This window comes from Ammodytes marinus (assembly GCF_949987685.1).
Source record: "Ammodytes marinus genome assembly, chromosome: 6".
NCBI lineage: Eukaryota > Metazoa > Chordata > Actinopteri > Uranoscopiformes > Ammodytidae > Ammodytes > Ammodytes marinus.
Window position 1 is genome coordinate 31207216 of NC_137235.1, and position 27841 is coordinate 31235056.

Genomic DNA, 27841 nt, shown 5'->3' on the forward strand with positions numbered 1-27841 from the left:
GCACAGGAGGGTTTGTTAATCTGTCGACAGTAGCAAATAGGGCACGTGCATTGTTGTTGTTTTTGGTAATGATGTCAGAAAAGAAAGGCCTATACTCTTGTATTAATAGGACATCTATTGCTCATAAAATAAATACAATTTATATTAACAAGTAGAGCACAGTAATACAACATAGAATAAATTATCCAAATTGTTGAAGATGTTTTTGGTAATCAAAAACCAAAAAGTGTTACACTTGCCCCCCAGTCTCCCCTACAGATGGATTTAAACAACATTCATTGTGCAATCTGCAATGCTCTGCTCTGTGGATGGGTAGGGGAGGGGTTCAATATGTTTGTATATGTAAAGCACTCTATACTGACTTTTTGTGTATGAAGTTACTCTATATAGTAAGTTTGATTTGACTATGACTCACTGGGAATGCTGATGATGCTCTGGTGGCTGCCTTTTCTTTTACAATCGATTTCTGATTCTATCATCTCTTAACTTTCATTTCAGTTTAAACTCCTTGTGTGGTGTTTATTTTTTATAAAAACTGACATGAAAACCACGCGCGCACAGAACAGTTTCCGCGAGTGGACAAACTTCATCGCGAGGACGCATTTCTCACCGAGCTGTGAGTGAGGAGCGCAGCCTGACCCTCTCTAGTCACGTGCAAGTGTTCAACACTCGCTCACGTTTGTAGTTTGACAGACTGATCGCTCTTTATGTCATGACTGGATGAAGCTTTTCCCCTCGCGGATGCTGTTCTGTGTACACCGCGAGGAGCATTTGGCTGTGAGTGACGAGAACGAGCCCGACCGTCTTGAGGCGCGCGTAAATAAGTGTTCAACACTCGCTCACGGTCGCAGTATGAAAAACTGATCGCTCTTTATGTGAGACTTTTTTTGAATGGCAATGCAATGCATTTCTGTAGAAAAGGCCCCAAAGTTTATAGGTGTTTGTTATTTTCTTATAGTGTTTTAAGATGTGAGTTGTTCAGTGCGGATGACATTATAACGGCCAGTTAGCGGCCGTGACGTCAGTCAGCCGGGGCGCCTGTTTAGTGAAGTCCTTTTCTTTCTCCCTCAGTTGTGTGAGCGTGCAAGTTGCCGTAGTAAACTATCATTACACGGTTGTAACTTGCTTTCCCTGAGTTTGTTTTGCATCGCCTGTGTGAGTATGTAGGCTACGTGGATTTTCCCGATCGCTGTAATAGCTGAAGTTATGCACGTTATTAAACGGCCGGGATTCGCCGGTCAACAGCTGTTTAATGTCTCATCACAAGTGTATTGCTATTGTTCTTTCCCCGGGATCTGTATGCTGCTGTGCATGTTAAAGAAGGTTATAAGCAGCGGATAAATCCTTACTCCTTGTCTCATGCTTCATATTCTGACATTTTGGGCGGTGTTTCGTTGGTGTTTTGGCCGACACTTCTGAAGTAAAACTAGTGATATTAGCCGCACGGTAACTACATCCACCAGTTTCCTCTACTACAATTTATTTTTGTGAATGACACGGGATCTAGCAGCATTGTCATGGATGTATTGGGCACGTGCTGGCTGACGACGCAGTGGCTGCCTGCATTCATTGTGTGGTAGCGCTCATCACTGCTTTCTAACTGCTATACGGTGACAAGGTAGAGTCAAAATCCATATCATAGTGCAACTTCATACCGGTTTACCTTCTATACCGTTTATACCGTACACCCCTAGTTCGACTACTAGAGCAGGATGGATGATTAATGAGACAACACTAACTCTAAAGGTATTGATTCCACTTGTGGCCAATTTAAATTTCGTAAATTCACTAGAAATAATCTGGAATCTTTCAAAACAGCCATCAGGTATGTCTCCTGGGATGAGGTTCTTGGGCTAAATGATGTTGTTGCAGCATACCACCTATTCATAGTACTTATTAATTCTGCTCTAGAATCATCTTTTCCCTTGATCAGCCCTAAATCTAAAACTAATTATTCTAAAGGGAGACCTTGGATTACTGAAGATCTGAAGAAACGCTCCCGTAAAAAAAATAAACTCTATAGGAAAGCTATTACGAACTCCACCCCTTCTAGCATAGAAATGTATAAGAAATATAAAAACAAATTTATAGCTGATATAAGGAAAGCAAAAAAAAAATTATTATGCAGTAAAATTCACTCAAGCTTCAAACGATATCAAGTCAACCTGGAACCTCATTAATCATTTGTTGAATCACAAGAAATCAGAAGTAACTGCACCTGTAGAGATGCGTGGGAAAGAGAGAATTCTCTCAAACCCTAACGAAATAGCTGATGGCTTTAATAATTTTTTTGTTAATGTTGGCTGTGATCTGGCATCAAGTATCTTGGGTACAAATGAGAACCCTTGTAACTTGATTAAGGGGCAATATCCTCCTCTCAATACCTTTGTACCTCCAACTACACAGGAGGTCCATAATATCATCATGGAATTAAAGAATTCAGCCCCAGGTCATGATGGCATAAAGAACATTTTGTTAAAAGAAACCACTGATCATTTAATTCAACCGCTGACCCATATTCTTTCTTTATCACTCCAATCTGGAATTATTCCCCTCCATCTTAAAATTGCTAAAGTTATCCCTATTTTCAAAACAGGTGCTACTGATGATTTCGGGAACTATAGACCTATATCAATCCTGCCTTGCATCTCTAAATTATTGGAGAAATTAGTTTATGCAAGAATATCCAAGCACTTAACTGATAATAGGATCCTATATGCTCACCAGTATGGATTTCGTAAAAAACATTCAACAGAGCATGCATTACTCCAGATAACTAATATAATTTCAACAGCTATGGACAATGGTGAGTTTGCCATTGGGATATTTTTGGATTTAAGTAAAGCGTTCGATACGGTTAACCACAGTATTCTGATAAGCAAATTAAATAGATATGGAGTGGAGGATATTGCCCTGAACTGGTTTAAGAATTACTTAACTAACAGAGAACAGTATGTGTCGCTTAATGGCTATTCTTCTACCAAGTCCAGAATTATACATGGGGTGCCACAGGGCTCAATACTGGGCCCTTTATTATTTTTGATCTATATAAACGATTTAGCCATGTCTTGCAAACATCTTTTTCCTGTATTATTTGCTGATGACACTAATCTCATAGCAACTCATATTGATTTTAATTATTTGATTGACTGTGTGAATGATGAATTATGCTCTATTGCCAAATGGTTTCAAATTAATAAATTAACACTTAATGTGAAGAAATGTAACTTTGTGATCTTTTGCAACATAAACAAGTCTTACCCCAAAGAACAAGCAAAAGTACTTATTAACGGATCAGAAATTATACAAGTAAAGGCTACTAAATTTTTGGGAATTCTAGTTGACGAAAGACTTAATTGGTCAAATCACATAGACCTGGTTTGCAAAAGGTCCACAAAGATGATGGGCATATTAAGGAAAGTTTGTCCTTTAATTCATCCTTCTGCCCATTTAACTTTATATTATAGTTTTTTGTTTCCTTTCCTGAACTACTGTAATCTGGTCTGGGCAGCATCATATCCCAACCATCTCAAAAAATTATGTATTATTCAGAAGCGATTTTTAAGATTCATCTCACATTCAAACAGATATGCTCCGTCAGCACCACTTTTTATTCATTTTTATATATTTCCAATTCACAAATTGAATATCTATCTCATATGTTTATTCATTCACAAGTTTATTTACAGAAACCAAGATCTCCCGGAAAGCTTTCAGACTTTGTTTACTTATTCATTTAACATACATTCACATCGCACTAGACAGAGCACCAATAACAACTTATCTTTACCCTTTTCCCGCACATCACATCATCAATTTAGTATATATTATAGAGGCCCGGCTTTATGGAATGCTTTACCTCCCCTTTTAAGATCCATATCATCCCACTCACTCTCTAAAAAGCAGCTTAAAAAACATCTTATCTTTTTGTGAATCTTCTAATAACCTCCTGTCTTCTCCTTTGTTTTTTTCTTTTTCTTTTTCTTTCTAATTTTTTCATTATCTTTGACATGTATTTATCACATTTTTTTTTTCCATCTATTTTTGATTATTTTGAGTATTTATGTACCTTGTCTCCTTAATTTCTAGAGTTTATTTGTTAGCCTGAATATGATTTCATTGTGATTATTGATAGGGGTGGAACTCTGTACAAGCCCATTGGGCTTCGTTCCCTCCTTGCACCATTAATTGTTAATGTGTGCTAAATAAATAAACTAAATAAACTAAACTAAACTAAGTTTAGTTTTATGATGTATTATTGAAAGATTTATCTATAACAGTAGAGATCTTCACTTTTAACATAGATCTTTCTGACACAATAGAAAAACACATAAAAACTAATAGATCACATAACCTTGGGCCCAAGTAAAAAGAAAGGATAAAGAAAATGTACCCCGGGGTATTTGAACTCAGACCGTATGGTGTTAATCACACCAATAAGTTATGAAAGTTCCGTATAGAATTCTCGTTGCACGGTATGCAGAAGAGTAGTGGCGTGCGAATCCTACCACTAGTGCAGTGCATTAGATAACTCACAGTCCAAAGAATTTCAACTCAATTTTCATCACAGTGGATCCTGGGGCCTATCCGAAAACTTTTTTTTGCATAGGAAATTTCCTTTCCTATCGAGATGAACCGGAAGTACTCGGCGGATAGGTGATCCGAATTCTCCAAATGCTTAGGAAAGGCATAGGAAAGGAGCCTCGATTCATCCTTTAACCCTCCTTTAGCATAGGTTACTCCTGACCAACCTATGCTAAAGGAAAGGAGATAGTGGTATCCCATAATCCTTTACGGCGGCAAGATTTAAAGCAACAGGCCACCGCCGGAGTTTACCGACTCTACACGAATACGAACGAGAGGTAAAACAGAAGAGAGGAGAAGAGAGGAAGATTTAACTCGGCTAAAACAAAATACCCCCCCCCCCCCCACACACACACACACACACAGGCTAAAGATAATAAAGAACTCATAAAAGACCAACATCATAATAGTTATTTTCGTAGCACATAATTTACACCATAAGAAAATAAAATACCAACTTCACATTTAATGAAGTTACTGGGGGCAGTTCATTTCAACATCAACACAAGTGTAGCCTCTTTTTATTCCACATGTGAATTGGGATATATGGGAGTGATTCTCACTCTGTTGGCGACAACCTGATTAAAATCAATATGAAAAGAACGCATGGATCAAACGAGCGCTTGTTGTGGTCAATTTTCGGAGAATAGGCTATAGTGTAGTTTCACGCTAGTGATTCACGTCAGCAATACTCGCCGTCGCGCAATGACGTCGGTTAGGAAAAGTGGAGTCGAATTCATTTGAAACAGTGCTGTCCTTTCCTATGTTCGATAGGAAGCACCTTTCATCTCTCCTTAACCCCGATGACGTTTAGGGGTTAAGGCATAGGAAAGGAGGCTTATAGGTTAGGACAGGGGTTCTCAACCTTCAGCAAGCTGGGCCCCCCCAAAGCTGGGTCATTGCAGTTGGGCCCCCCTACCGACCCTGACAACCCCCCCCCCCCCCACACACACACACACACACACACCACCCTACACAGATAGATAGATAGATAGATAGATAGATAGATAGATAGATAGATAGATAGATAGATAGATAGATAGATAGATAGATAGATAGATAGATAGATAGATAATCTATTATTGTTATTATCACAAGGGCTAGGCCAGTGGCGCACCTTTGAGTTGAACATTGGGTTTAGGGTTGGGGTCCGGAAATTTCTTATATTTTAACGTTAAATTCTGGTGCACTTTAAAAGCTAATTATGAGATTGTATCAATGAGACACTGAGGAAATGTTTTTTTTTTAAATCTCCTTAGAAGAGAAGAAAATAGTAGCCTAAATAGAACATACACAGAATAAATTCTACAATAGGTATACCTGTTATGAAAAAGCTTCACAAAACAAAGTCTATGATCAATGGGAAACACTGCAGTCTGACAACCCAGTTCAGAGAATGTTTCAACTATTGAGTCTTGGATTTGGAAAGTGGCCAGATTTAGCTCAAAATGCTACCTGCGATTAATGTGCTGTGCAGCCTGAACGCGGAGTTGTGTGTGTCTCAGTGGCGATTCCAGGAAATTTTTACTGGGGGTGGCCAAGGTGGGCCACAGAGCTAGAGTGGGGTGGCCATCGCACCCCTGAATGAATAGCATGTGATATGCTATACAACCAATTCAAAGATGATTTATAATCCCAAATGCCCAAATCATGTTAGTATCCATTGTAATGTTTGTCAGAAAACTAAACCCCTGAAGGGGGGTCTGGGGGCATCCCCCCCAGAAGATTTTTTTGTGTTTTTAACATGTAATCTAAGCATTCTGGTGCATTCTGTCGAAGATAATAAAGGAAAAAGTCAATATTTATTTCAGTTCAGATGAATAGTAAAATTAGCAAGACAACATAACTTGCTAGCAGCCAGATGCCTAACAACTGGACAGAGGGACGGATGACCACTAGCTTTTGACCAAATATCTTGCTAAAAAAATAAACATTTATTCATGAAATTCTGCCCTAAGAACATGTTACACTTGCTAACTACAAACTTAAATTTTTTTATTCAGATTTCAAAAATCTGCTGGGACACGTGCCCATACACATGCATGGGTGGCACGCATGTCACAAGCACACTTATGCTGTTTTCAAGACATTTGCTGACCAGAGACCAGTTCTAGTGGCCACAGTCCTACCATTAATTCAGTACTTGAAAATTGCAAACTGATCTCATATCAGTGGATTGGAGTGTTTGTGTGATGAACTTGGCAACTACCTATCAAAAAAAGTTAAGAAAGAAAAAAAATACATATCATCTCTGAACTAGGCTACATATCAGGAAAAAAAAAAAAATTACAAAAAAAAAAAAAAAAAATTAAGATTTTTTTTTTTTTTTTTTTTTCATCCCCCTCGCGCCCCCCCGGTAGAGTGTCCGCGCCCCCCCGGGGGGGCGCGCCCCACCGGTTGAGAACCACTGGGTTAGGAGATTGGACTTTTCGGATAGGCCCCTGGTTCAGTAGTAGCTCGCCATCTTTGGACTGGATGTGGAATTCGAACCTCAAAAGAAAACCTAACCTGTATAACACAGCCAGAATAATATTCAAAAACCTGCATTCAATTGTCCTCATTATTCATGTTGCATGTATCACTTTACCAGTGCAAACATTCATTAGTTCATAAAAAGAAAATATTGACGAGGTATTTCTCTTACCAAAGGAAAAACACACTGCGGCTCTCCCGCAGCATCAAAATGGTGTCCGCGTGGCGGCACAAAACAACTAAAGAAGGCAAAAGGCATTTATCAGGTATTCTGATAAAATTCAGCAAACAGAACAGGTGCTTGTTCTAGTTCGGAGCTTAAACGTGTGTGTTTCTCTCCGTCTCATCTCTCTTTGTGTGCAACTCACAGAACTCTCATGTAAACACTACTCGTGCTTTACAGAGTTCAGAGTTCGCACTTTCAGTTTCAAAATAAAAGGCACTTATATTAAAAATCAAGTTAACCTTTTCATACACTTATAACAAAAAGAGTTCTCTTAGTACAGCATTTTAAATAAGTATAGCTTTCAATAGCCCTACAATAAATGCTTTAGTAACCATTGACAGGGTTACACAAACTCAGAGTCAGTTCCCTCAAATCACCAATCCAGCAGGTTAAGGCGAAGACACACCGGGCCGAAAATCGGGCGTCGGACATCGTCTGAGAGTCTGGAGGGGGCGGGGACATGAGTCGGTTTGGTGTGTTCGGTGACGTTGTCCATCAAAGATGTCGTCAGCCTTCTTTTCAGCCTATTCAACATGTTCAATCGGCGTCTGCCAGTCTTTCAGCCGGAGCAATCTGATTGGTGGAGAGCTAGCTCTGCCACGGCAGCAGAGCATATATTAGTTTAACTTTGGTCAAACATGATTTAGGATAGAATCGGCACACAGCATTAGATTTTCCGTGCATGACGTTTTCAAATGTTTTCAGAAATAGTCGAGGTAGTTTGGGTGAGGAGCAGCCACAGGTGTGTGTGTGTGTGTGTGTTTGTGTGTGTACTGTGTATGTCTGCAGTAACTATGCACACTCTCTGTTATAATGACAGCCTGCGTTATGATACCAGCCTACTTAATGTCATCCCGCGCAAGCGCAAAACGTACGGCAAGTCGGTAGTTGGCTTGGTGTGTTCTTTGCAGTTTTTTGACCGTGTCGGGAGAATGGAGCTGACTGAATCGTCCAACTCCATTTTCTGGTGACGATTGGCAGTCGGCCCGTTGTGTCTTCGCCTTAAGACTCACAGCGTTTGTTGCCGCAGTAACGGACTCAGAGTTGCGCTGAACCTGCTTCCTGAAACGGAAAACCCAGAGTTTACACTAACTCAGAGCGAACATACTCTGAGTTGCCTCAAAACCTGCTTCCTGAAATAGGCCCCTGTACTATTAACACCATTTATTTGTTAATTTTCTTTCATTTATTTATTTTCTTACTATCTAATCCAATGTTTTGATCAGAATTTAAAAATAACTAGAACTGCAAGCAGTTTTGACCGGGGGCCAAGCCTCCGACGCGACTCGGGACCCGGGCGTCGCAGACCGCGCCGCCGGCTGCTCACTTCACAGAATCCGGGGATGTAAAGTTTTTGAATGTGGGATGTTCGGTTTGGGAGTTACAGACCAAAAAGCAAAAAAGTTGCATAGAAATAGGCTCAATTGGATGACGAGATATATACTTTTTGTGTTTTTGGCGCCCCCTTATGGCGAAAGTTTCCAATTTTTTTATTGAACGCAATTGAGGGTAGCACCAACATATGTCTACAATTTTGACTTGATCCGATGTATAGTTTTGGACTTATGAATATTTACGTACAAGGAAGTAACAGTTAGCTAATTTTCAAATATTCAAAGCGCTACCGTTTCGTCATCGAAGGTCATATCAAAATTCTTTTGAATAACTTTTTTCCGTGTGGGTCGGTAGATGTTCTGTGCAAACTTTGGTGTCAATTGTCGAAAAATTGTGGGAGGAGTAGCGAAAAATCAGTTTTGCAGTTTTCGCGATTTTGCGCAAAATCTATATATACGGAAATGGGCGTGGCCTATGCCAAAAGATGCAGCTGACTCCAGTGAATCTGTGGATATAAAGTTTTTGACTGTGGGACGTTCGGTGTGGGAGTTATGACCCCAAACGCGTTTTCCTTCGTTGTAGCGCCACCTAGTGGCCGGCATGTCTGAATTTTTTTGTATGCTGAGAATTCACGGATCTGGATCTAGTCATGCAATTGGCATGTCTGCACCCTTTACGGTTTGGGCTGTGGACGCAGTTCTAGCGGCGACAAATAAGAATAATAATCCTTACAAAAACAATAGGGTTCCCTGCCCCGCAGGGCTTGGGAACCGCGTTGCTTTGCATACAGCGGTCCCAGCCTGCTCGGGCTTGGCCCCCTAATAAACTATTACCATGAATACAAAATGACTTTATTATTAATACAAGTTGTAGCCTAGTAGTAGTAGGCCTAGAAAGTAGAATTAGTAGTAGTGGGGGAGAACGCGGTTCTATGTCACACTGGTTGGTTGTCACAATCGTTATATCTTGGAACCAGAAGGTGCTGTCTGTGAGATTTTGGTATGTAAATATCCAGAATTGGGATAAGAGGTCACCTACATAGTCTTCCTTGGAGTTAGACTGCTGAATTTGAGGTGAGAGGACTGTTTGTGTTTTTCATGTCAAATTGGAAATATTTAGCTCCTCAGTATTTTTCTTCTAGGCTTTTACACAATGGGTTTATAACAAACCACTTGTTACTAGGGCCCGACCGATATGGATTTTTGAGTGCCGATGCCGATTATTTTCAGATAAAAATTACGATAACGATTAAATCGGCCGATTATATATTTTTTTAAATCCCCAAAATATGTATTTTTTGAACCCTTAAATATATATGAATACTTGTTACTGTCGATAGGTGTACAGGAACTTTTTATTTATTGAAATATGCATTATCTAAAAAAAAAAAAGTGTTACAAATATGTCTTAAGTGACATGACGCATTTTTTAATTCAGACATTAAGCATTTTATGTAACTGCACCCAACCCTCTGGTACTCCCTCCCTCCAAACATCAGCATCTCAGACTAAGTAAACTCATTCAAAAGTCAACTCAAAACTCACCTCTTTAAGAAAGCATAATTACACCTGACTCCATTCCAAACCTTATCTTTAATTTATCTGTATTTTGTTTTCTTTTTCTATAAGTATGATTTTCTATATGTATGATGTAAAGTGTCTTTGAATGACCTCCAATAAAGCACTATATAAATTCTATCAATTACTATTAACAGTCAAAAGATGACCAATGACTCTGCTATTGGTGTCTGCAGAGGGAACTGTCAAGAGTGAATTAATCCAATGTATTACAACACACCTGCTGCTGCTGTTATGGAGGGTTAGGATTAACAAGATAGCTGGGCCAAGGGAAGACTGAGGGAAGAAAAACCTCATTCATTATATTATAATAGCGATTTTATAATGATAGAATGCCGGTTCCGTATGGGTGAAGTATTCCTTTAATACAATCTACAGTTTTGGATTTATGAGCATTTAAGTACAAGTTAGCCAATGCGCAAATATTCAAAGTGCTACCATTTCGTCATCGATGGTCGTAGCAAAATTCTTTTAAATATATATATTTTTTCAAGTGCATCTAGATGTTCTGTGCAAAGTTTGGTGTCAATTGTGCAAAAAATGTGGGAGCTGAAATGTAAAGTCAGTTTTGCAGTTTTTGCATAAAATCTTTAACGGCTTAAATGGGCGTGGCCTATGCTAAAAGATGCAGCAGACTTCAGTGAATATGTGGATATAACGTTTTTGAATGTGGGATGTTTGGTTGGGGAGGTATGAGCAAAAAGAGATTGTCAGGCTCTCCACTGTAAAGACACTTTTTTGAATTTCCCGCCAAAAAAAACAGAAATTTTCTTAAAAGTGAAGTAAGCGATTTATTTATGTTAATATAAGTATTAAATCTCTCTTTATTCATACAGTGATCACTTATATAGTGTGCGCGTTTCATAAAGCCGATCTCTCAGTCACTCGCTCTGCATGTAATCGGCAAATAAACTTTTTGGGGATCCCGAAACTGGTATCCAATCAGAACGCTACAAACCGGCACCCGTCTCACTGACAGTGCACTCGCAGAGCGACAGATTGGTGAATGTGTAGGCGCCTACAATGGCGGAGCAGATAAAAATCCTTCCCAATGTCTGTTTTGATGGTTTTTACCATGTTTTATCACACTTATGGATCTGAGATGATGCTAGATAACTCACTGCTTGAAAACCGCTGTGCATTAATGTGGTAACGTAGGGACGACAGAGGGGACTGTTAACTGCAGTAACTGACAGGAAGTTAGCCAAACTGACCATTCCGCTTACTTCACCTTTAATAAGCCACATTAATATTTCTCGGCCATATTTTTTATATAGACTCAGATATGCCCCATGATGGTCTCCCTTGAGTTTTAAGCATAGATAGTAAATAATATGGATGTAGCATCCGGGCTGACCTCAGTTATTCACACGGCATCCAATAATCCTGGTTTGTGCGCGTCGCCATTTTGTGAGGGGGAGGGAGATAGCTGACGTATACCTCCGAGGCAAAGTGAGGGACAACGGGCGGAGAGCTGTCACTCAAGAGATCGCGCCAATACATTTTAACCTCCAAAAGAATAAAAACTAGCGTGGTCCAAAAAAATTCACCCCCCTCAGTGTTGTCATGGAGATATGACCTAAACATACAGACGAAAATGGTTTTGTGGCCCAGGCTGTAAATAGGTTTAATAATGCTGTGAAAACGGCATGTTTAACATTGGAGTCAATGAGAGATGGCTGTTGTGTACACTGGATGCTGGTAAAAATCGCTGAGGTTGGGGCTTGGTTTTAAGTGGCCAGTTACGAGATATAAACTTTTCTTGTTTATGGCGCCCCCTTATGGACTTGATATGATTTATAGTTTTGAATTTATGAATATTTACGTACAAGGTAGTACAAGTTAGCTAATTTTCATATATTCAAAGCACTGCTTTGTCATGGAAAGTCATAGCAAAATTATGTTAAACAATTTTTTTTCGTGTGCATCTGTAGATGATCTGTGCAAAGTTTGGTGTCAATTGTGCAAACATTGTGGGAGCTGAAATGAAAAGTCAGTTTTTGCGAAAAATCTATATCTACGCAAATGGCCTTGGCCTATGCCAAAATATGACTCAAGTGAATCTGTGGTTATAAAGTTTTTGACTGTGGGATGATCGGTGTAGGAGTTATAACCCTAAACGCGTTTTCCTTTGTGTAGCGAGTGGCCGACATGTCTGAATTTTGTTGTCTGCATACACGGCCAATGTCATGCAAGTGGCATGTCCCTACCCTTTACGGTTTGGGCTGTGGACACACTTTTAGCGTACCAAAAATAATAATAAGGAGGAAAATAATAATCCTTACAAAAACAATAGGGTTCCCTTAATAAAACTATTATTATTAATAACGTGTTCGTTTCTTAAGAGGAAGTAAAAGATGCAAAAATGCTTGAGGAGTCAGACGAAAAAGTTCAATGTTATTTAATGAATAAAATGATGATCAGCAAGGTACAGGTTATGCAGGTTCAAGCGGACAAAAGACAGCCAAAAAAGTGAGTTTTCTCCTCAGATCAACAACATTTTACAAGTTCAGATATTCATTTGATTGGTTTATTTAGTCACATGTTTATCAGAAATTTTCCAATCGTCTTTCGTCTTCCGGAGTGATGAATCTGCTCTATGGGAGAAAAACGCCTACGTGCCGAAGTCCTTGGTGCAATAATGTGTCTTATCTGCTGCTAACTGGTGATGTGAGTTTTACAGAGACCCATTGTTGGAAAAACGGATACATCGTTAGCCTCTAGCGTTATCATATCGAAATTTATCAAGGGGTTTTTTGTTGCAAACTTATCCCTCACTCCCTTCCTTTCCCACGAGCCTGGAGTGAGAGAATATTGAGAGAAGTTTTAGTCACCAGTTTAAGAATATATCGATTATTCTATTTGATTATACATGAGTAAATGCAAATTAATTAGGGGGGTATATAATCATCATTAATTAGAAATTAAAATCCTGACACCCTGCCCAGCAGGGCTTCAGAACCGCATTGCTCTGCAAAACGTGGTCCCAGCTCCTGCTCCGGCTTGGCCCCCTTATAACACAAAAACACACCCAAAAACAAACAAAACACCAAAACAATAACAAACAAACAAATTGTGATTATCATTTCATCATTCTCCTAGCCTTAAAATAGTCAGTTTTTATCGTACTCCTTTGTTGTTCCCTTCTATTTGCAATCATTTCTTCTAGCTTGAAATGATGTTTTAAAGAGGAAATAAATAAAAGGCAATGTCAATCATTATTTTTTTCAAATCAAAAACAAATCTCTTGCCAAATTAAATATATTAAACAGTATTCAAAACAATAGGGCATCCTCTTTTTAAAACACCAATTATAGTTTGAGGGCACATGGTTAACACAATTGAATGTGATGCTAGCCATCTTTTTATATTCAAACCAAAAATTGCCTGGTATGTTTCATCTTCCTCTTGGCATTACTCCATAGATTCTCTATGGGGTTCAGGTCAGCAGTTGTCTGGCAAACTCAGCACAGTAATACCATGGTCAGCCAACCAGTTATAAGTGGTTCCAGTGCCAACACTGTGGGCAGATGCGAAGTCTTACTGGAAAAAGGAAATCAGCATCCCCATAAAGCTTGTCAGCAGACAGAACAATGAAGTGCTCTAAAATCTCCTGGTAGACGGCTGTGTGCTTTGGACTTGTTACAGTAAAACACAGTGGACCAACACATGGTACCCCCAATCTTCACTAGTAACTGGTTGGCTGACCCCAGTATTACTGTGCTTGACATTGTCAAGAGGAATTTGAGACACACCAGACCAAACAATGCAGACGAGCTGAAGGCCTCTATCAAAGTAACCTGGGCTTCCATAACACCCCAGCAGTGTCACAGGCTGATCACCTCCATACCATGCTGCATTAATGCAATAATTCATGCAACATAAGATCTCCGGCCAAGTATTGAGTGGATGAATGAACATACTTGGCCATTTGGAATATTCACAAGTTATCACAAGTTATTCTGTGATTCTGGATTTTGTAAACTGGAATCTGCAAAATTAAAGAAAGAAATGTCTGAAATATATCACTTTATATCTAATGAATCTAGAATATATGAAACTTTAACTTGTTGAATTGAATTACAGGAAAGAAATTAGCTTTTCTATGATATTCTAATATATGAGATGCCCCTGTAATTCTATTACTTCAACAAGAAGTCTTATGCTATCCCCAATAAATCTAACCTCAATAAAAACATTTTGTTGAATAACTGTTTCAATTATGGAGGCAATACATTCAGATAATATTCTATTATCCCAACAGTGAGGTCTCCAGTTTTTAAATTTAATTGGATCTGTGTATTTACCATTTGCCTATTGTTTTAGAAGAACAGAGATCACTCCCTCCTGATGAGTTCCAGTCATTTTACCAATATCATATGCATTGCATATGCAATTAAAGCATGCTAGGATGGGATGTTTTATACACCAAATTGATCACAAAGCATCGGGGGAATGAGATACATATGTCCGTAAAAGATTAGTAGGATAGCTTTAAAAACATGGCTGCCATTGACCAAAACGATAATGCAGGGGCGGGGCTTAGCAGCTTATTGGCCATAACTCATTGACCATAGGTCCTATCTTTAAAAAACTTGCCGAATATGTGCAGAACAGGTGTGGTAGCATGTCCCCAAAGGCTTTTCGAGCCTAACCCATAGAGGGCGCCACAAATGCTAAAACCATAGCTCAAAAATGCAATGTTTGAGAGGCCACACACTCGCCCCTGTCTCTGATTGACTTGTAATTTCTTACACATGTGCACCACAATGAAACCTCTTGGACCATAGGGGTCAGACATGATTTTTTTTCACGTATTTTGCATGAACTGAAATCCGATCAGTGGGGCTGGGGGGCATGCACTTAAAATCTCCGCGGGACTTTGGATTTAATTTACAAATCTCACAACACTTGCAAATATGAATACAGGTTTGGATATTGTCTCACATTTACAAATCTTTTCAATCTCAAATCACACACACAGAGATTGAGATTCAGTTAAACAACTCTCCACTCACATTTATAGATCTCCTGCAATAATGGCCACATACTGTTTAACAGTACATATTTTCTGTATCAGTAAATTAAGAAGAGAGTGAAGATTGAGAAAAAATATCATTGTTATCACGTTGCATTTATGAATCATCTAACAGGCAGTGAAATGGTGGAAGCAACGTTGAAAGGTATCCAGATTGTCACGTCACCTTACACCATCCACTTCAAGAAAACACCCAGATATTACAAACCAGGGATGTCCTTTGACGTTGTGGTAAAGTAATTATTTACATTAACATACAGTTAATTGTCAGTAAAGTATATCTTTATTTCTTACAAAAGATAAGTAATAGAAAAAAACATTTCAGTACAGTCACTCTTTGAATAAAACTGGTGACAGAAGATCCTCAAAAATCGGAGTCACATGCTGTTTTAAGCCCAGTTCAGACCAAAGATTCGCCTTGCAACGAGACGCAACTGCAACTGCTCGCAACGAGCTGGCCTGGACGTTCTACAACTGGACCTTGCGATTTGACATGTTGAATCTTCTGCGACTCCTTGCAACGGCTTGCAACGCGCTGAGGGTAAAGGTGATGGACTGGCCAAGCATGTCTCCAGACCTAAACCCCATTGAGCATCTTTGGGGCATCCTCAAACGGAAGATGGAGGAGCGCAAGGTCTCTAATATCCACCAGCTCCGTGATGTCGTCATGAATGAGTGGAAGATGATTCCAGTGGGAACCTGTGAAGCTCTGGTGAACTCCATGCCCAAGAGGGTTAAGGCAGTGCTGGAAAATAATGGTGGCCACACAAAATATTGACACTTTGGGCCCAATTTGGACATTTTCACTTAGTCGTGTACTCACTTTTGTTGCCATCAGTTTAGACATTAATGGCTGTGTGTCGAGTTATTGAGGCAACAGTGCATTTACACAGTTATACAAGCTGTACACTGACTACTTTACATTGTATCAAAGTGTCATTTCTTCAGTGTTGTCCCATAAAAAGATATAATGAAATATTTGAAGAAATGTGAGGGGTGTACTCACTTTTGTGAGATACTGTACTCTACAGTATAGGTCATAGTACTTAGTGGATAGTTAGGGCACTTTTCATAAAGACATCATAAATAGCATTAGTTTGACACAAAAAGTTTGTGTTTTAAAAGGACAGATGGTTTCATATTGTTCAGCTTTTTTGTTTCTGATGGCAGGTTGAGGTTTTGAATCCTGATGACACTCCTGCACAAGGTGTTGCAGTGTTGATCGATCCAGGTCAGGTGAAGGGCCAAACTGGAGCCAATGGCATGGCCAGGCTGACTATTAATACAGACGCACGGACCAACAGTCTGACACTCAATGTAAGTCTCTTACATGTTATACCATTTTTGTATTAAAGCCCGTTTGCTAAAACTTCATAAATCAGGATTTGATTCCTCGGTGCCGATGATAGCCGAAGGCATAATGTTTTCGGGTTGTCAGTTCTTCCGTTCCTGCGTACTTACTTCCCTGCCTTTCTAGTGAGTTCAATATCGCATGAAAGATTTGAGGTATTTTCTTCAAATCTTAAACTGTCTACTCTAACCCCGGAATTCCACTGGCTGCGTGTGCAGTGTCCTACGGTTTTGCTCCGTGCGCCCACGTCCGTCAACACCGCTCAGTTTTCAAAGCAGGCACGGCCAGCGCCGCCGAACAGCTGGAGTCGCGAGACTGAGGAGTTACTGTGGTAATTAAAAGTGATAGGCGATCGCGCCTGATAATATGATTCTGTATGTGGTATTTACACAACAACAAACGCATGGAAGGTTATTGTTCCCATCCGAACGAGTAAAAGAACAGTGGACATGCCTTATTTTGAAAATGAACCGAAGGTTTTTTGTTTCGTCGGCGTCTGTGTTCCTGTCTCTCTTGATGTGTTCTGTGCTGAATTGATGCGGTAAGCTTTTTGTCTCACACTTGTAGTCAAGGGTGAGTTGATTAGTTATGGATGTCAAATGTTACAGCGACCTATTATATTATAGCTTCTAAGGAGCTGTACCTTCTTTTAACATGACTGTACCTTCACCGTTCAGAAGTTGTATGCCTCGCGGCGACATAATTAGTTTTTTTTATTGCAAACACGTTAGCCATACCATAATTTGTCTTTATATTAATATTTAATTGTTTGTGTGTCTTAAACTGTAGGCAAGGACCAATGCGCCTGGTATTTCACAGGCATCAGCAACCATGGAAGCTACGCCATATGCCACCCAAAGCAAAAACTACATCCATATAGGTGAGTAACATCCGGAAATAGCATCAGATGGTAAACAGGTGGTGATGGGGATGACATTGGAAAGTATGGTCCACGCATTCAATTAATCCCAACTTGATTGCCATAACTCCATCCTACATGGCTCACACCAACAAAAACCCGAATGATTTGAAAATAATACTCATCAGTTATCACCTTAAAAGCCCTGAACAATTTAGCCCCTCCCTACCACTCTGACCTCCTCCACTGCCACTTCATTCAGCCAATGAGGATCAAGCTGCACACCTGCAGGGCAACAGAGCCTTTGCTGCAACCGCCCCCTCCCTCTGGAATCCCCTCCCCAGCCACATCCGCAATGCCAACACTCTTTCAACCTTCAAGACAGCACCTTTTCACTCTTGCTTTTAATCTTCACAAATTATTGCTTGTTCTGTTCTGTTTTGTTTTGTTTTGTTTGATACAGCTGCTTGTAAAAGCGTATTTGAGTATCTGGAAAATCACCATATAAATCCGATGTATTTATTCTTTATTTTGTGCCATGCAATAGATCAGACAGTGTCTAACACTAATGGCAGCATGTCATCTTTGCAGGGGTGGATGCACCTCGGCTGGAAATAGGAGAAAACCTTAAAATAAACCTCAACATAAAAGGAAGTGAGCAGGGAAATGAACTCACATACCTGGTGAGAAATATTTTTCACCTGTGCATGTGTGCAGATGAATACCTCTTATGATGTGTCCCATGACAGGTGTAGTGTACTCATCTTATTTAAGAACTGATGAGTAAATTTGTGTCCCCAGATCATGAGCAGAGGTCAGCTGGTGGACAAATTCCGTTTCAAGAGAGGAAGTCACTCACTGATTGCCCAAACAGTTCTCATTACCAAAGACATGCTGCCATCATTCCGCATCATAGCCTACTACCATACAAATGATAATGAAGTTGTATCAGACTCTGTTTGGGTGGATGTAGAGGACTCTTGCATGGGCTCGGTGAGACAAACCACAGCTTAAAGGTGCTGTAAGCGTAATAGTTATTTTAGCTAACTTCCTGTCAGTTACTGCAGTTAGCAGTCCCCTCGCTCCTCCCTACGTCACCACCCACAAGCAGCGAGTTATCTAGCATCATCTCAGATCCATAAGTGTGATAAAACATGATAAAAACCATCAAAACAGACATTGGGAAGGATTTTTACCTGCTCCGCCATTGTAGGCGCATAAACATTCACCCATCTGTCGCTCTGGCGTGCACCGGCAGTGCGACCATGAGTGAGATGGGTGTCTGTTTGTAGCGTTCTCTCTTGTGATTGGATATTAATTTTGGGATCCCCCGAAAAGTTTATTTGCCGATTACATGCAGAGCAGCTGACTGAGAAATCGGCTTTATGAAACGCGCACATTATGTAAGTGATCACTGTATGAATAAAGAGCAATTTGGACATCCAGACCCACATTTAGGAAGATATAGGGTCTGGCCACGATTGCTAAATGTGGGTCTGGATGTCCAGGCTAAGTGATGGGTGCATCAGGGTAAGAAGAGAGGTGGATGAAGTGATGCTCCCATTATGTCTAGTGCCTACTGTACAGACATGGGTGGCAGTGTGCATTAGGATCTAGTGTTGCTTCAGTTGGTCAGGTCTAGGTTCTAAGCAACCCTAATGTACCAAAATGTGTTTTTCAAAATGTGCTACGGAGAATGGGTGCCGTAATCAAAGCTAAAGATGGTCGGACAGTGTATATTTCAATTAGTTTTTTATTTTCTTATCTATGAAATGGTGTCAACAAATTAAAAGCTGCACATATCATGCGTTGCTCTTCCTTCCTCCTTTAGTTGAAGTTGGAAGAAATGTCGAATGGTCGATCCTATGGGCCTCGCGATAGCTTCACTTTGAGGGTCACTGGAGACCCAGGGGCCACAGTGGGACTGGTGGCAGTTGACAAAGGCGTCTACGTCCTAAACAACAAGCACCGCCTCACACAGAAGAAGGCAATTTCTTTGGATCATATTTTTTTCTCAAAAATTAGAAAAGGGGTTTAATTGAAAAGGCTGGAAACTGGAAAGTGTTTTCAAATGCTGAAAAGTTAGCTTGTGGAAATAAATGCTAACTTTTAAGTTTAAAGTCTAGTGTTAGCCTGTCTTTAATCAACAATCAGGTATACATTTTTCCTGCAGAAAAAACATACTCTGCGTTACAATACTCACTCTTCTAAGCTATTTTACCTGCCTGAAAAATATTTAGAATTGCCCAAAAATGCATTATGCCAAAAAATATTCTAATGTACAGGACAAAAAGCATGCCGGTTTGGGTAACGCTTTATACTAAGGTTCTTGTAGTAAGCCTTAGTTAATAGGTAATAAGGACCTTATTAGATGCTTATTAACATTAATTTGCGTTAATAAGACTATATACAAGTGTTAATAATAACATAATAAACATGTTGACAGTGTGATTATAAGACTTTTATAAGCACTTACAAGAAACCTCTTAACTATTTATTGATTGCTTAATAGCATTAATAAAAGTCTTATGAGTTTCTGATAGCTGTTAATAAAAGCATTACAAACCAATTCATTGAGTCTTACTAACTTGCCTATTATGTCATTGTTAAACCTTTACTAAGCATTGTTTGTTGCTTTATGAAGGTAAACACATCTTTATTAATCAATTATTAGCAGTTAACTATGCTTTATGAACATTGCTTATTAAGGTTAATAAGGCCTTTATTAAACAGGTAATAATGCATTTTGAAGGTACTTCAACTAGAAAAACATTAAAGCTAATCAAATACCTTCACCGCTCTAACATTGTATATGTCGTTTTTCTAATTCTCATTGTATCCACCTTGACAAGATATAGTACTTACTTAGTAACTGTTAAAAAGGACTTATTACCTTAATAAGCAATGTTCATAGAGCACAGTTAACTGCTAATAATTGATTAATAAAGATGTGTTTACCTTCATAAAGCAACAAACAATGCTTAGTAAAGGTTTAACAATGACATAATAGGCAAGTTAGTAAGACTCAATAAATAGGTTTGTAATGCTTTTATTAACAGCTATCAGAAACTCATAAGACTTTTATTAATGCTATTAAGCAATCAATAAATAGTTAAGAAGTGTCTTATAAGTGCTTATAAAAGTCTTATATTCACACTGTCAACATGTTTATTATGTTATTGTTAACACTTATATATAGTCTTATTAACACAAATTAATGTTAATAAGCATCTAATAAGGTCCTTATTACCTATTAACTAAGGCTTACTACAATAACCTTTGCATACTGCAACATGAGAGGAGATGAGTGTAGGACATTGGCTTGCATGTTGCATTATGCAAACCAGCATGCTTTATGTCTGTTCGGTCCCACAATCCTCTGTGCAACTGAAAGATAAATAAGCAAGAGCGTTAAGTTGAAGGTGAAATGTTATAATTAAATTGTATACCACAATTGTATGCGTATTTCATGCTAAATACACACCTTTTTAAGGGTAGTTGCAGGATTTAGTATAGTAAACAGAAAAATTGTGTAAAACACAGGGAAAAGTGAGTAAATGTTTGTAAATGCCATACCAGAACTGTCATGTGAGTCTTGCCTGTTTGTATGTCTGTTAATGAATGACTTCCACCCTGCTCAGGTTTGGGACATTGTAGAAAAACTCGACACAGGCTGCACTCCAGGTGGAGGGGAGAATGGTATGGGTGTGTTCTACGATGCTGGGCTGTTGTTTCAGTCCAACACAGCTTCTGGGACTCTCGAAAGAATAGGTGAGACTACTTCAATCTTCTGTCTCATTTTTTTCCCTCATCCAAATAATCAAGTTCCTTCAAAATGTCCTATGTTGGGAGCAATCCAAAATTGGGCAACAGGTGCGATTAAAGGTTAAGTGGCGGCAGGAAGAACTAGGAGATAAGGTGTCCATGATTAGGGGTTTTCTTGTTTTTCATCAATTTAGGTGTAAGCCATCTACTGGACTGTAGAAAAGCTGCCTTCTTTTTTTACCATCATTACTACACAGAGTTCAGTGAACAATCTTTGTCTTGGGGTGCAGTCAGATTCTGAGCACAAGATTTCATAATCTTTAAACTCAAACGATCTGCCAGTTACAATTGAGATAGACAATATGTTTTGGTTGAAGCCAACCTTTGGGGCACTTAACTGTAGGCTTTAACAGTCAGCCATGGTGATTGCTACATGACCTGATCATAGTCTCCTTTGTTTTGTCAAGGGTTTAAACACCCCAACAAATAACAGTATTAGATCCATTTTCTCAGACCCAGACGCTGTCCATATCTCTAACCTTCACAATGATCTTAGGGTTATCACATCAATTATGCCATGCAAAACTTAAGGTGTAAGTCCAAACTTGTTGACTCCGATAAATATCTTGTCTGTGTTTCATTTCCAGAACTGGAATGTCCGGCCCCAAGCAGGAGGAAACGAGCCACCACCATAATGGATGTCACGACTAGCTTATGTAAGAACTACAGCTCCAAACAAACCAATAATAGGAATGTGAATCGAGACCCGGTTCCTCTTCAGAACTGGTGCCGAGTCAACCAATTCCTTGGAATCGTCAGCATACATCAGGTCGGCAATACGTCATCTAGTCCGAACTCTCATGGCCACGCCCCCTTTGGGGGGAAAACAATAGCGCTTACAGCATAGACAGAGACAGCGCGATCATTCAAAATAAGCCGTTATAGCTCAAATCCGCAATGTCCAGAACTGTTGAGTGGTTTACAAAGTAAAAAACAAACATCATGGTTTTATTCCTTTGCCATGCCCCCAAACATTCCCCTAAAGAAGGGCTTAATGACAGCAGGAAGCTACCGGCTTCCCCTGTGCTCTGCATTCAGTGGGAGTTTGCTATCGTAAAGAGCCGTTAGGACCGTTGTTAGACGGCTAACAACGGTCAGGCATAGTGCTATAATATTAACATAGTAAGCATTATTACAGACAACTACCGTAAATGTAGCCCGTGGAATTAGATGCCACACAGGACACAATGAATTTGGGGTTTTTGTAGCATTAATTTATTGTAGAACACAGTATTTAAATTATTGTGACAGAGTGTAATGATTCAATTTAAAATACTTTATGTAACGGTTGGGTCTGGAGGACACAGGCGCGGAGACAGTATAAGTAAAAGAAGATTTATTTTAGGAGAAACCAGCAGGGTGTTAGGACCGTGATCCGGGGAGGGAAACTGGCTGGCATGGGGGTCCAGGGGAAGAGCAATGGGGCAAGTCTAGGGGGCTGAGTGAGAGCAGGCTAGAGCAGGCAGGCAGAGGGGTCCGGGGGGTAGTGCTGGTGAGCGAGGGCTGGAGCTGGTGGCTGGAGTCAGGCCGGGAGAACTGTGGCAGAGAAAACAGGGGTTAGCCAGGAAAAAGTGCAAAAAAGCGGAGCTGTAAACAGGTGAGCTAGAGAGAGAACTGACTGTGTGGAAACAGAAGCTACAATCTGGCAGTGTCTGGAAGGTAGGCCCGGGTATATGTAGAGCAGTTGATGATGATTGAAGGCAGCTGTGAATGTTGGTAATTGACTCCAGCACACCTGGCTCCACCCCTACAATTAGCTCAGCACAAAGACAAGGGTAAAAGGGAAAACACACACAAGGCCAAGGGGCCCAAGCGGGATCATGACACTTTATTTATTCTTACAGTGCTCAACAGTTGCACTTCAATTTAACTCTAGGAAACCGAATCATAAAAGAAATTAATAAAGTAAATACCAATATAGAAAAATACTTCAATAGAAAAATACAGTTAAAGACTAGCCTATAAAATACTAGCCTATAAAATACGGCAGTGGCATGACTGTAAACAGGGAATGTAAAATTACATGTTACATACACATTTCGCCACTATAAACATTAACAGGTCATTTAATAATGTAAACAGTAAATGACTCATTATACATATTATACACATTGGCTTATAACACTTACATTTCAGCAACTTGAACTAAGACAAGCCCTTCCCGAAGTTTCCAGCGGACTTATTTCCCCCGAGTCGTTATCTCTAAAAGATAGACACTGTTAAGCGACACTGCGATTCACAAACACACCGCGTGGTGCCATACATCTCATTGCAAGCGAACGCCCACGTTGGCGACTGGCGCCGAAAATCCCCAGACATCCTAAACAAACACGGCCATCCAACACAAATACTCACTGGTATCGCTATAAAACTGTTCCATACAGCAACAACCGGCAGCATATGTCCATAAGCCACTCTATAAACGCAAACAATGGAGATATACCTCGTCTTCACGGAAAAGACCAACGCTGTCCAGAGGTAAACAACGGAAGAAGGGACCAGGATGCATCGGGCGCAGCACTATATAGTAAGACTCAATACTGCCACCCTGTGACCAGACGGCCACACTACCCGTTGCAAACCACCCGCAATCCCATTCCCAAGTACTGCAACTGAAAGTGTTATATTCATAAAGATATTAACTGTACCACTCGGTTACATAAACTTAACATTACAATTATTTCAGGTGTAATCATCTTACCTAGAGACTCAGTGAGGTAAAAATATATATCAGGGCATGATATCTCTGGCCAATGGGTCGGATCATTGCACCAGCTTGATGATGAGAGACTAAAAAGACATTGTTTTAGATTGATCAAATTAATCGTTTATAAGTGTCTTTAACGTTATCCAGCTGGCAGAATTGTTGTAAAGGATCTTGACATTGTGTCTGTCGGTCAAATTTAAACTTATGTACCTCCGATCCTTTTCTGTTTGTGCTGTTTTAGACCGCAATTTGCATTATAGTCAATGGGATGATCGCCTTTTTTACGCCCAAAGGGGGCGTGGCCGTGTCAGAACGTCGATTGCTGACCTGATGTATGCCTGCTTAACGATTCCCTTATCGGTTCCGCTTGTTGCAAATGCCTCATGACTTCACACTCTCGCGTTGTTTTCGTTCAGAACGCAGAAAACATGGCTTCAAGACAGAATCTCTCTAAATGTTGGTTGTATTTCACTTGAAAGGACGACAATACGGCCACTTACAACATTTGTAAAGTTTCCATTTCGTCAAATGACACGCACACAAGCACGAGCACAAGCAAGCAAGCAGACGGCGATCCTGGCGGTTAAACGTTTAAATGTCCGCTGCCTTACTAGTCGACACCAGAATTGCCCATTGGATTTGAACATAAAATGTGTGAGAATTAATGCGTGTGTAGGCCTAGGTTTGGGCTAATAAAAGAGGGAGAGAGATAAAAAGGTGAGAGCAGCATAAAGCAAAGCAGTTGGTTTGTTTCTCTGCCCATACAAAAAGCACTGACTTGGATTACTTGATGCGATCGATGTGCTAAAACCATCCAGCACATGTGTCTGATGACGGGCAGTTAAATTAATAATAAACAGCGCGCTGCACATTAGAACGGCATGTACATTAAAGATCTCGTATCCGTCCTGAGAGGGCAAACATGATAATTTTTCTGCTCAAAATTTTTTTGATTTGCCAATGTTGATAGTTATGGTCTTATCTTTACAGAAGACTTCTTTGTATTTTTTTTAGGTCAGTTAAATTTTGTTTCAAGTTGAATGCAAATCAGCACTGTTAATATTCCAAAAGGCACAAGCTCTTCCTTGACTGTTTTCAGTCTGTGTTTTTAGTTTTTATGTCACATAGCCTAATGGCATTTGGGCTTAAAAAGCCAAACATAAATTTTTTTATCTGAAAAAGATTGAATAATATTATTAATACAAGAGTCTTCGCCTCTAGTCAGTGGAAAGTGAATAGTGACATAGATAGTACATACAGGAGGAGTGGGGAAGAATTATGCCAGATGTTTTTTGACGAACGAAACATTTGAGTGTGTCTTCATCACTTGTGGTGTGCACTTTGTGGCATGAGGGCAAGTTTGGTGGATTGGTCAATGAGGGAGTTGTAAAGGATCTCTAGAGCTGCAAGGTTTGTTATGTTTTGGAGTTATTTATTAATTAAAAAGGTGCTGTAAATGTAAAACAGCAATGTTGTCCGTCAGTCCTACTTGGTGGTCTCCCACAAACACTCTCACACTTGTTGCTGGTTTGTCTCTGCTGAAGTCAGTGTACAGCCAGCCGTGTCCCAACACACTGTGGGGCAGGAACACACCACTCTCTTGTTCTCCTGTCCTGCAGAAGACACAGGGTCAAAGTGGGGGTAGATGGATTTGTTTTCCTATTCACGAGTAGGAACTCCAACTTTAAACAGCATTTCAGTCGGATTTTCCTAGGAGTTCGGGGGCAAAAAAGTCTTCCTAGTTGTCTGGAACGCAGAATATGGCCATGTAATAATTCATTTCTAATGCCTTTCTTATATTTGAAAAAATGCTATTTCCTTTTGCTGCATTCTGTTCACCCATTCTCTTGCACTATACCTTCTCACCTCTGTCTTTCCTCCATAACTGTTTTCCAGTGAGTAAATATGAAGTCAAACTGCAACGTGACTGTTGTTCAGATGGCATGAAGGAGATCCCTGTTTCATACACCTGTGAGAGGCGCAGTGAATACATCGTGGATGGTCCAACCTGTGTTGAAGCCTTCAACTACTGCTGCAACGAGATGAAAAAGATGCGAGCTGACAGGAGGGAGGAAAGCCTTCAACTGGCTCGCTGTAAGAGACGGGGAAAGACGTTGGGATAGGGGTGGAATGCATGGTTATCAATTTGTATACAGATAGTTAGATAACAGTAACTGCCTCCCATAGAGAAATTGGGTAACGCTTTATATTACGGTTCTTGGTATAAGCCTTAGTTAATAGGTAATAAGGACCTTATAAGATGCTTATTAACATCAGTTTGTGTTAATAAGACTATATATAAGTGTTAATAATAACATAATAAACATGTTGACAGTGTGATTATAAGACGTTTATAAGCACTTATGAGAAACTTCTTAACTATTTATTGATTGCTTAATAGCATTAATAAAAGTCTTATGAGTTTCTGATAGCTGTTAATAAAAGTATTACAATCCTATTTATTGAGTCTTACTAACTTGCCTATTATGTCATTGTTAAACCTTTACTAAGGATTGTTTGTTGCTTTATGAAGGTGAACACACCTTTATTATTTGTTTATTAGCAGTTAACTATGTTCTAAGAACGATGCTTATTAAGGTTAATAAGTCCTTTATTAAACAGGTAATAATGCATTTCTATGCTCTAAGAACAATGCTTATTAAGGCCAATAAGTCCTTTACCCTTAGGGCCTGTTATAATATTAGGCACACTTGTACCGCTAAGGTCCGTAAAATGGACATTTCCTTGAGGTAGCTATAAAAAATATTATACATTATTTTTTTTCTACTTTTTTTTTGCCAATTCTTTTCCCCTACATCTGCCCTAACTATTGATATAAAATATTCATGAATTTTAAAAGATGTTAACCCTTTAAATGCCAGGTTTTGGTCATGATGCCATCGTATTTTAGATGAAAAAAACTGAAAAACTGAAATATTTTCAATATACTACATGCAAACTAATTTTTTTTGTGTTGAATTATTAGGCCTGTGATGTGTCAATGATGAGCAGCAAAACTGATTTTCAGGCATTATTATTTTTTGTGCAGTGTCAAATACTCACACTCGTACCGCTAAGGTCCGTAAAATGGACATTTCCTTGAGGTAGCTATAAAAAATATTATACATTAATTTTTTTCTACTTTTTTTTTGCCAATTCTTTTCCCCTACATCTGCCCTAACTATTAATATAAAATATTCATGAATTTTAAAAGATGTTAACCCTTTAAATGCCAGGTTTTGGTCATGATGCCATCGTATTTTAGATGAAAAAAACTGAAAAACTGAAATATTTTCAATATACTACATGCAAACTAATTTTTTTTGTGTTGAATTATTAGGCCTGTGATGTGTCAATGATGAGCAGCAAAACTGATTTTCAGGCATTATTATTTTTTGTGCAGTGTCAAATACTCACACTCGTACCGCTAAGGTCCGTAAAATGGACATTTCCTTGAGGTAGCTATAAAAAATATTATACATTATTTTTTTTCTACTTTTTTTTTGCCAATTCTTTTCCCCCACATCTGCCCTAACTATTAATATAAAATATTCATGAATTTTAAAAGATGTTAACCCTTTAAATGCCAGGTTTTGGTCATGATGCCATCGTATTTTAGATGAAAAAAACTGAAAAACTGAAATATTTTCAATATACTACATGCAAACTAATTTTTTTTGTGTTGAATTATTAGGCCTGTGATGTGTCAATGATGAGCAGCAAAACTGATTTTCAGGCATTATTATTTTTTGTGCAGTGTCAAATACTCACACTCGTACCGCTAAGGTCCGTAAAATGGACATTTCATTGAGGTAGCTATAAAAAATGTTATACAATCTTTTTTTTTACTTTTTTTTGCCAATTCTT

At 39.3% G+C, this 27841-nt stretch overlaps 1 protein-coding gene across 1 annotated transcript in view; it reads left to right on the forward strand.

The window, feature by feature from the left end:
• Nucleotides 1-27841, forward strand: part of LOC307251537 (complement C3-like) — a gene marked incomplete at both ends in the record, with an annotated part of 98988 nt that overhangs the window by 22197 nt on the left and 48950 nt on the right. Inside the window, 8 exons of the mRNA XM_080028905.1 lie at nucleotides 15348-15463; nucleotides 16403-16549; nucleotides 17151-17156; nucleotides 18244-18435; nucleotides 19274-19429; nucleotides 21084-21213; nucleotides 21855-21923; nucleotides 25871-26068. Of these exons, the coding sequence (XP_079885031.1) occupies nucleotides 15348-15463; nucleotides 16403-16549; nucleotides 17151-17156; nucleotides 18244-18435; nucleotides 19274-19429; nucleotides 21084-21213; nucleotides 21855-21923; nucleotides 25871-26068 (1014 nt within the window). The remainder of the gene's footprint in view (nucleotides 1-15347; nucleotides 15464-16402; nucleotides 16550-17150; nucleotides 17157-18243; nucleotides 18436-19273; nucleotides 19430-21083; nucleotides 21214-21854; nucleotides 21924-25870; nucleotides 26069-27841) is intronic.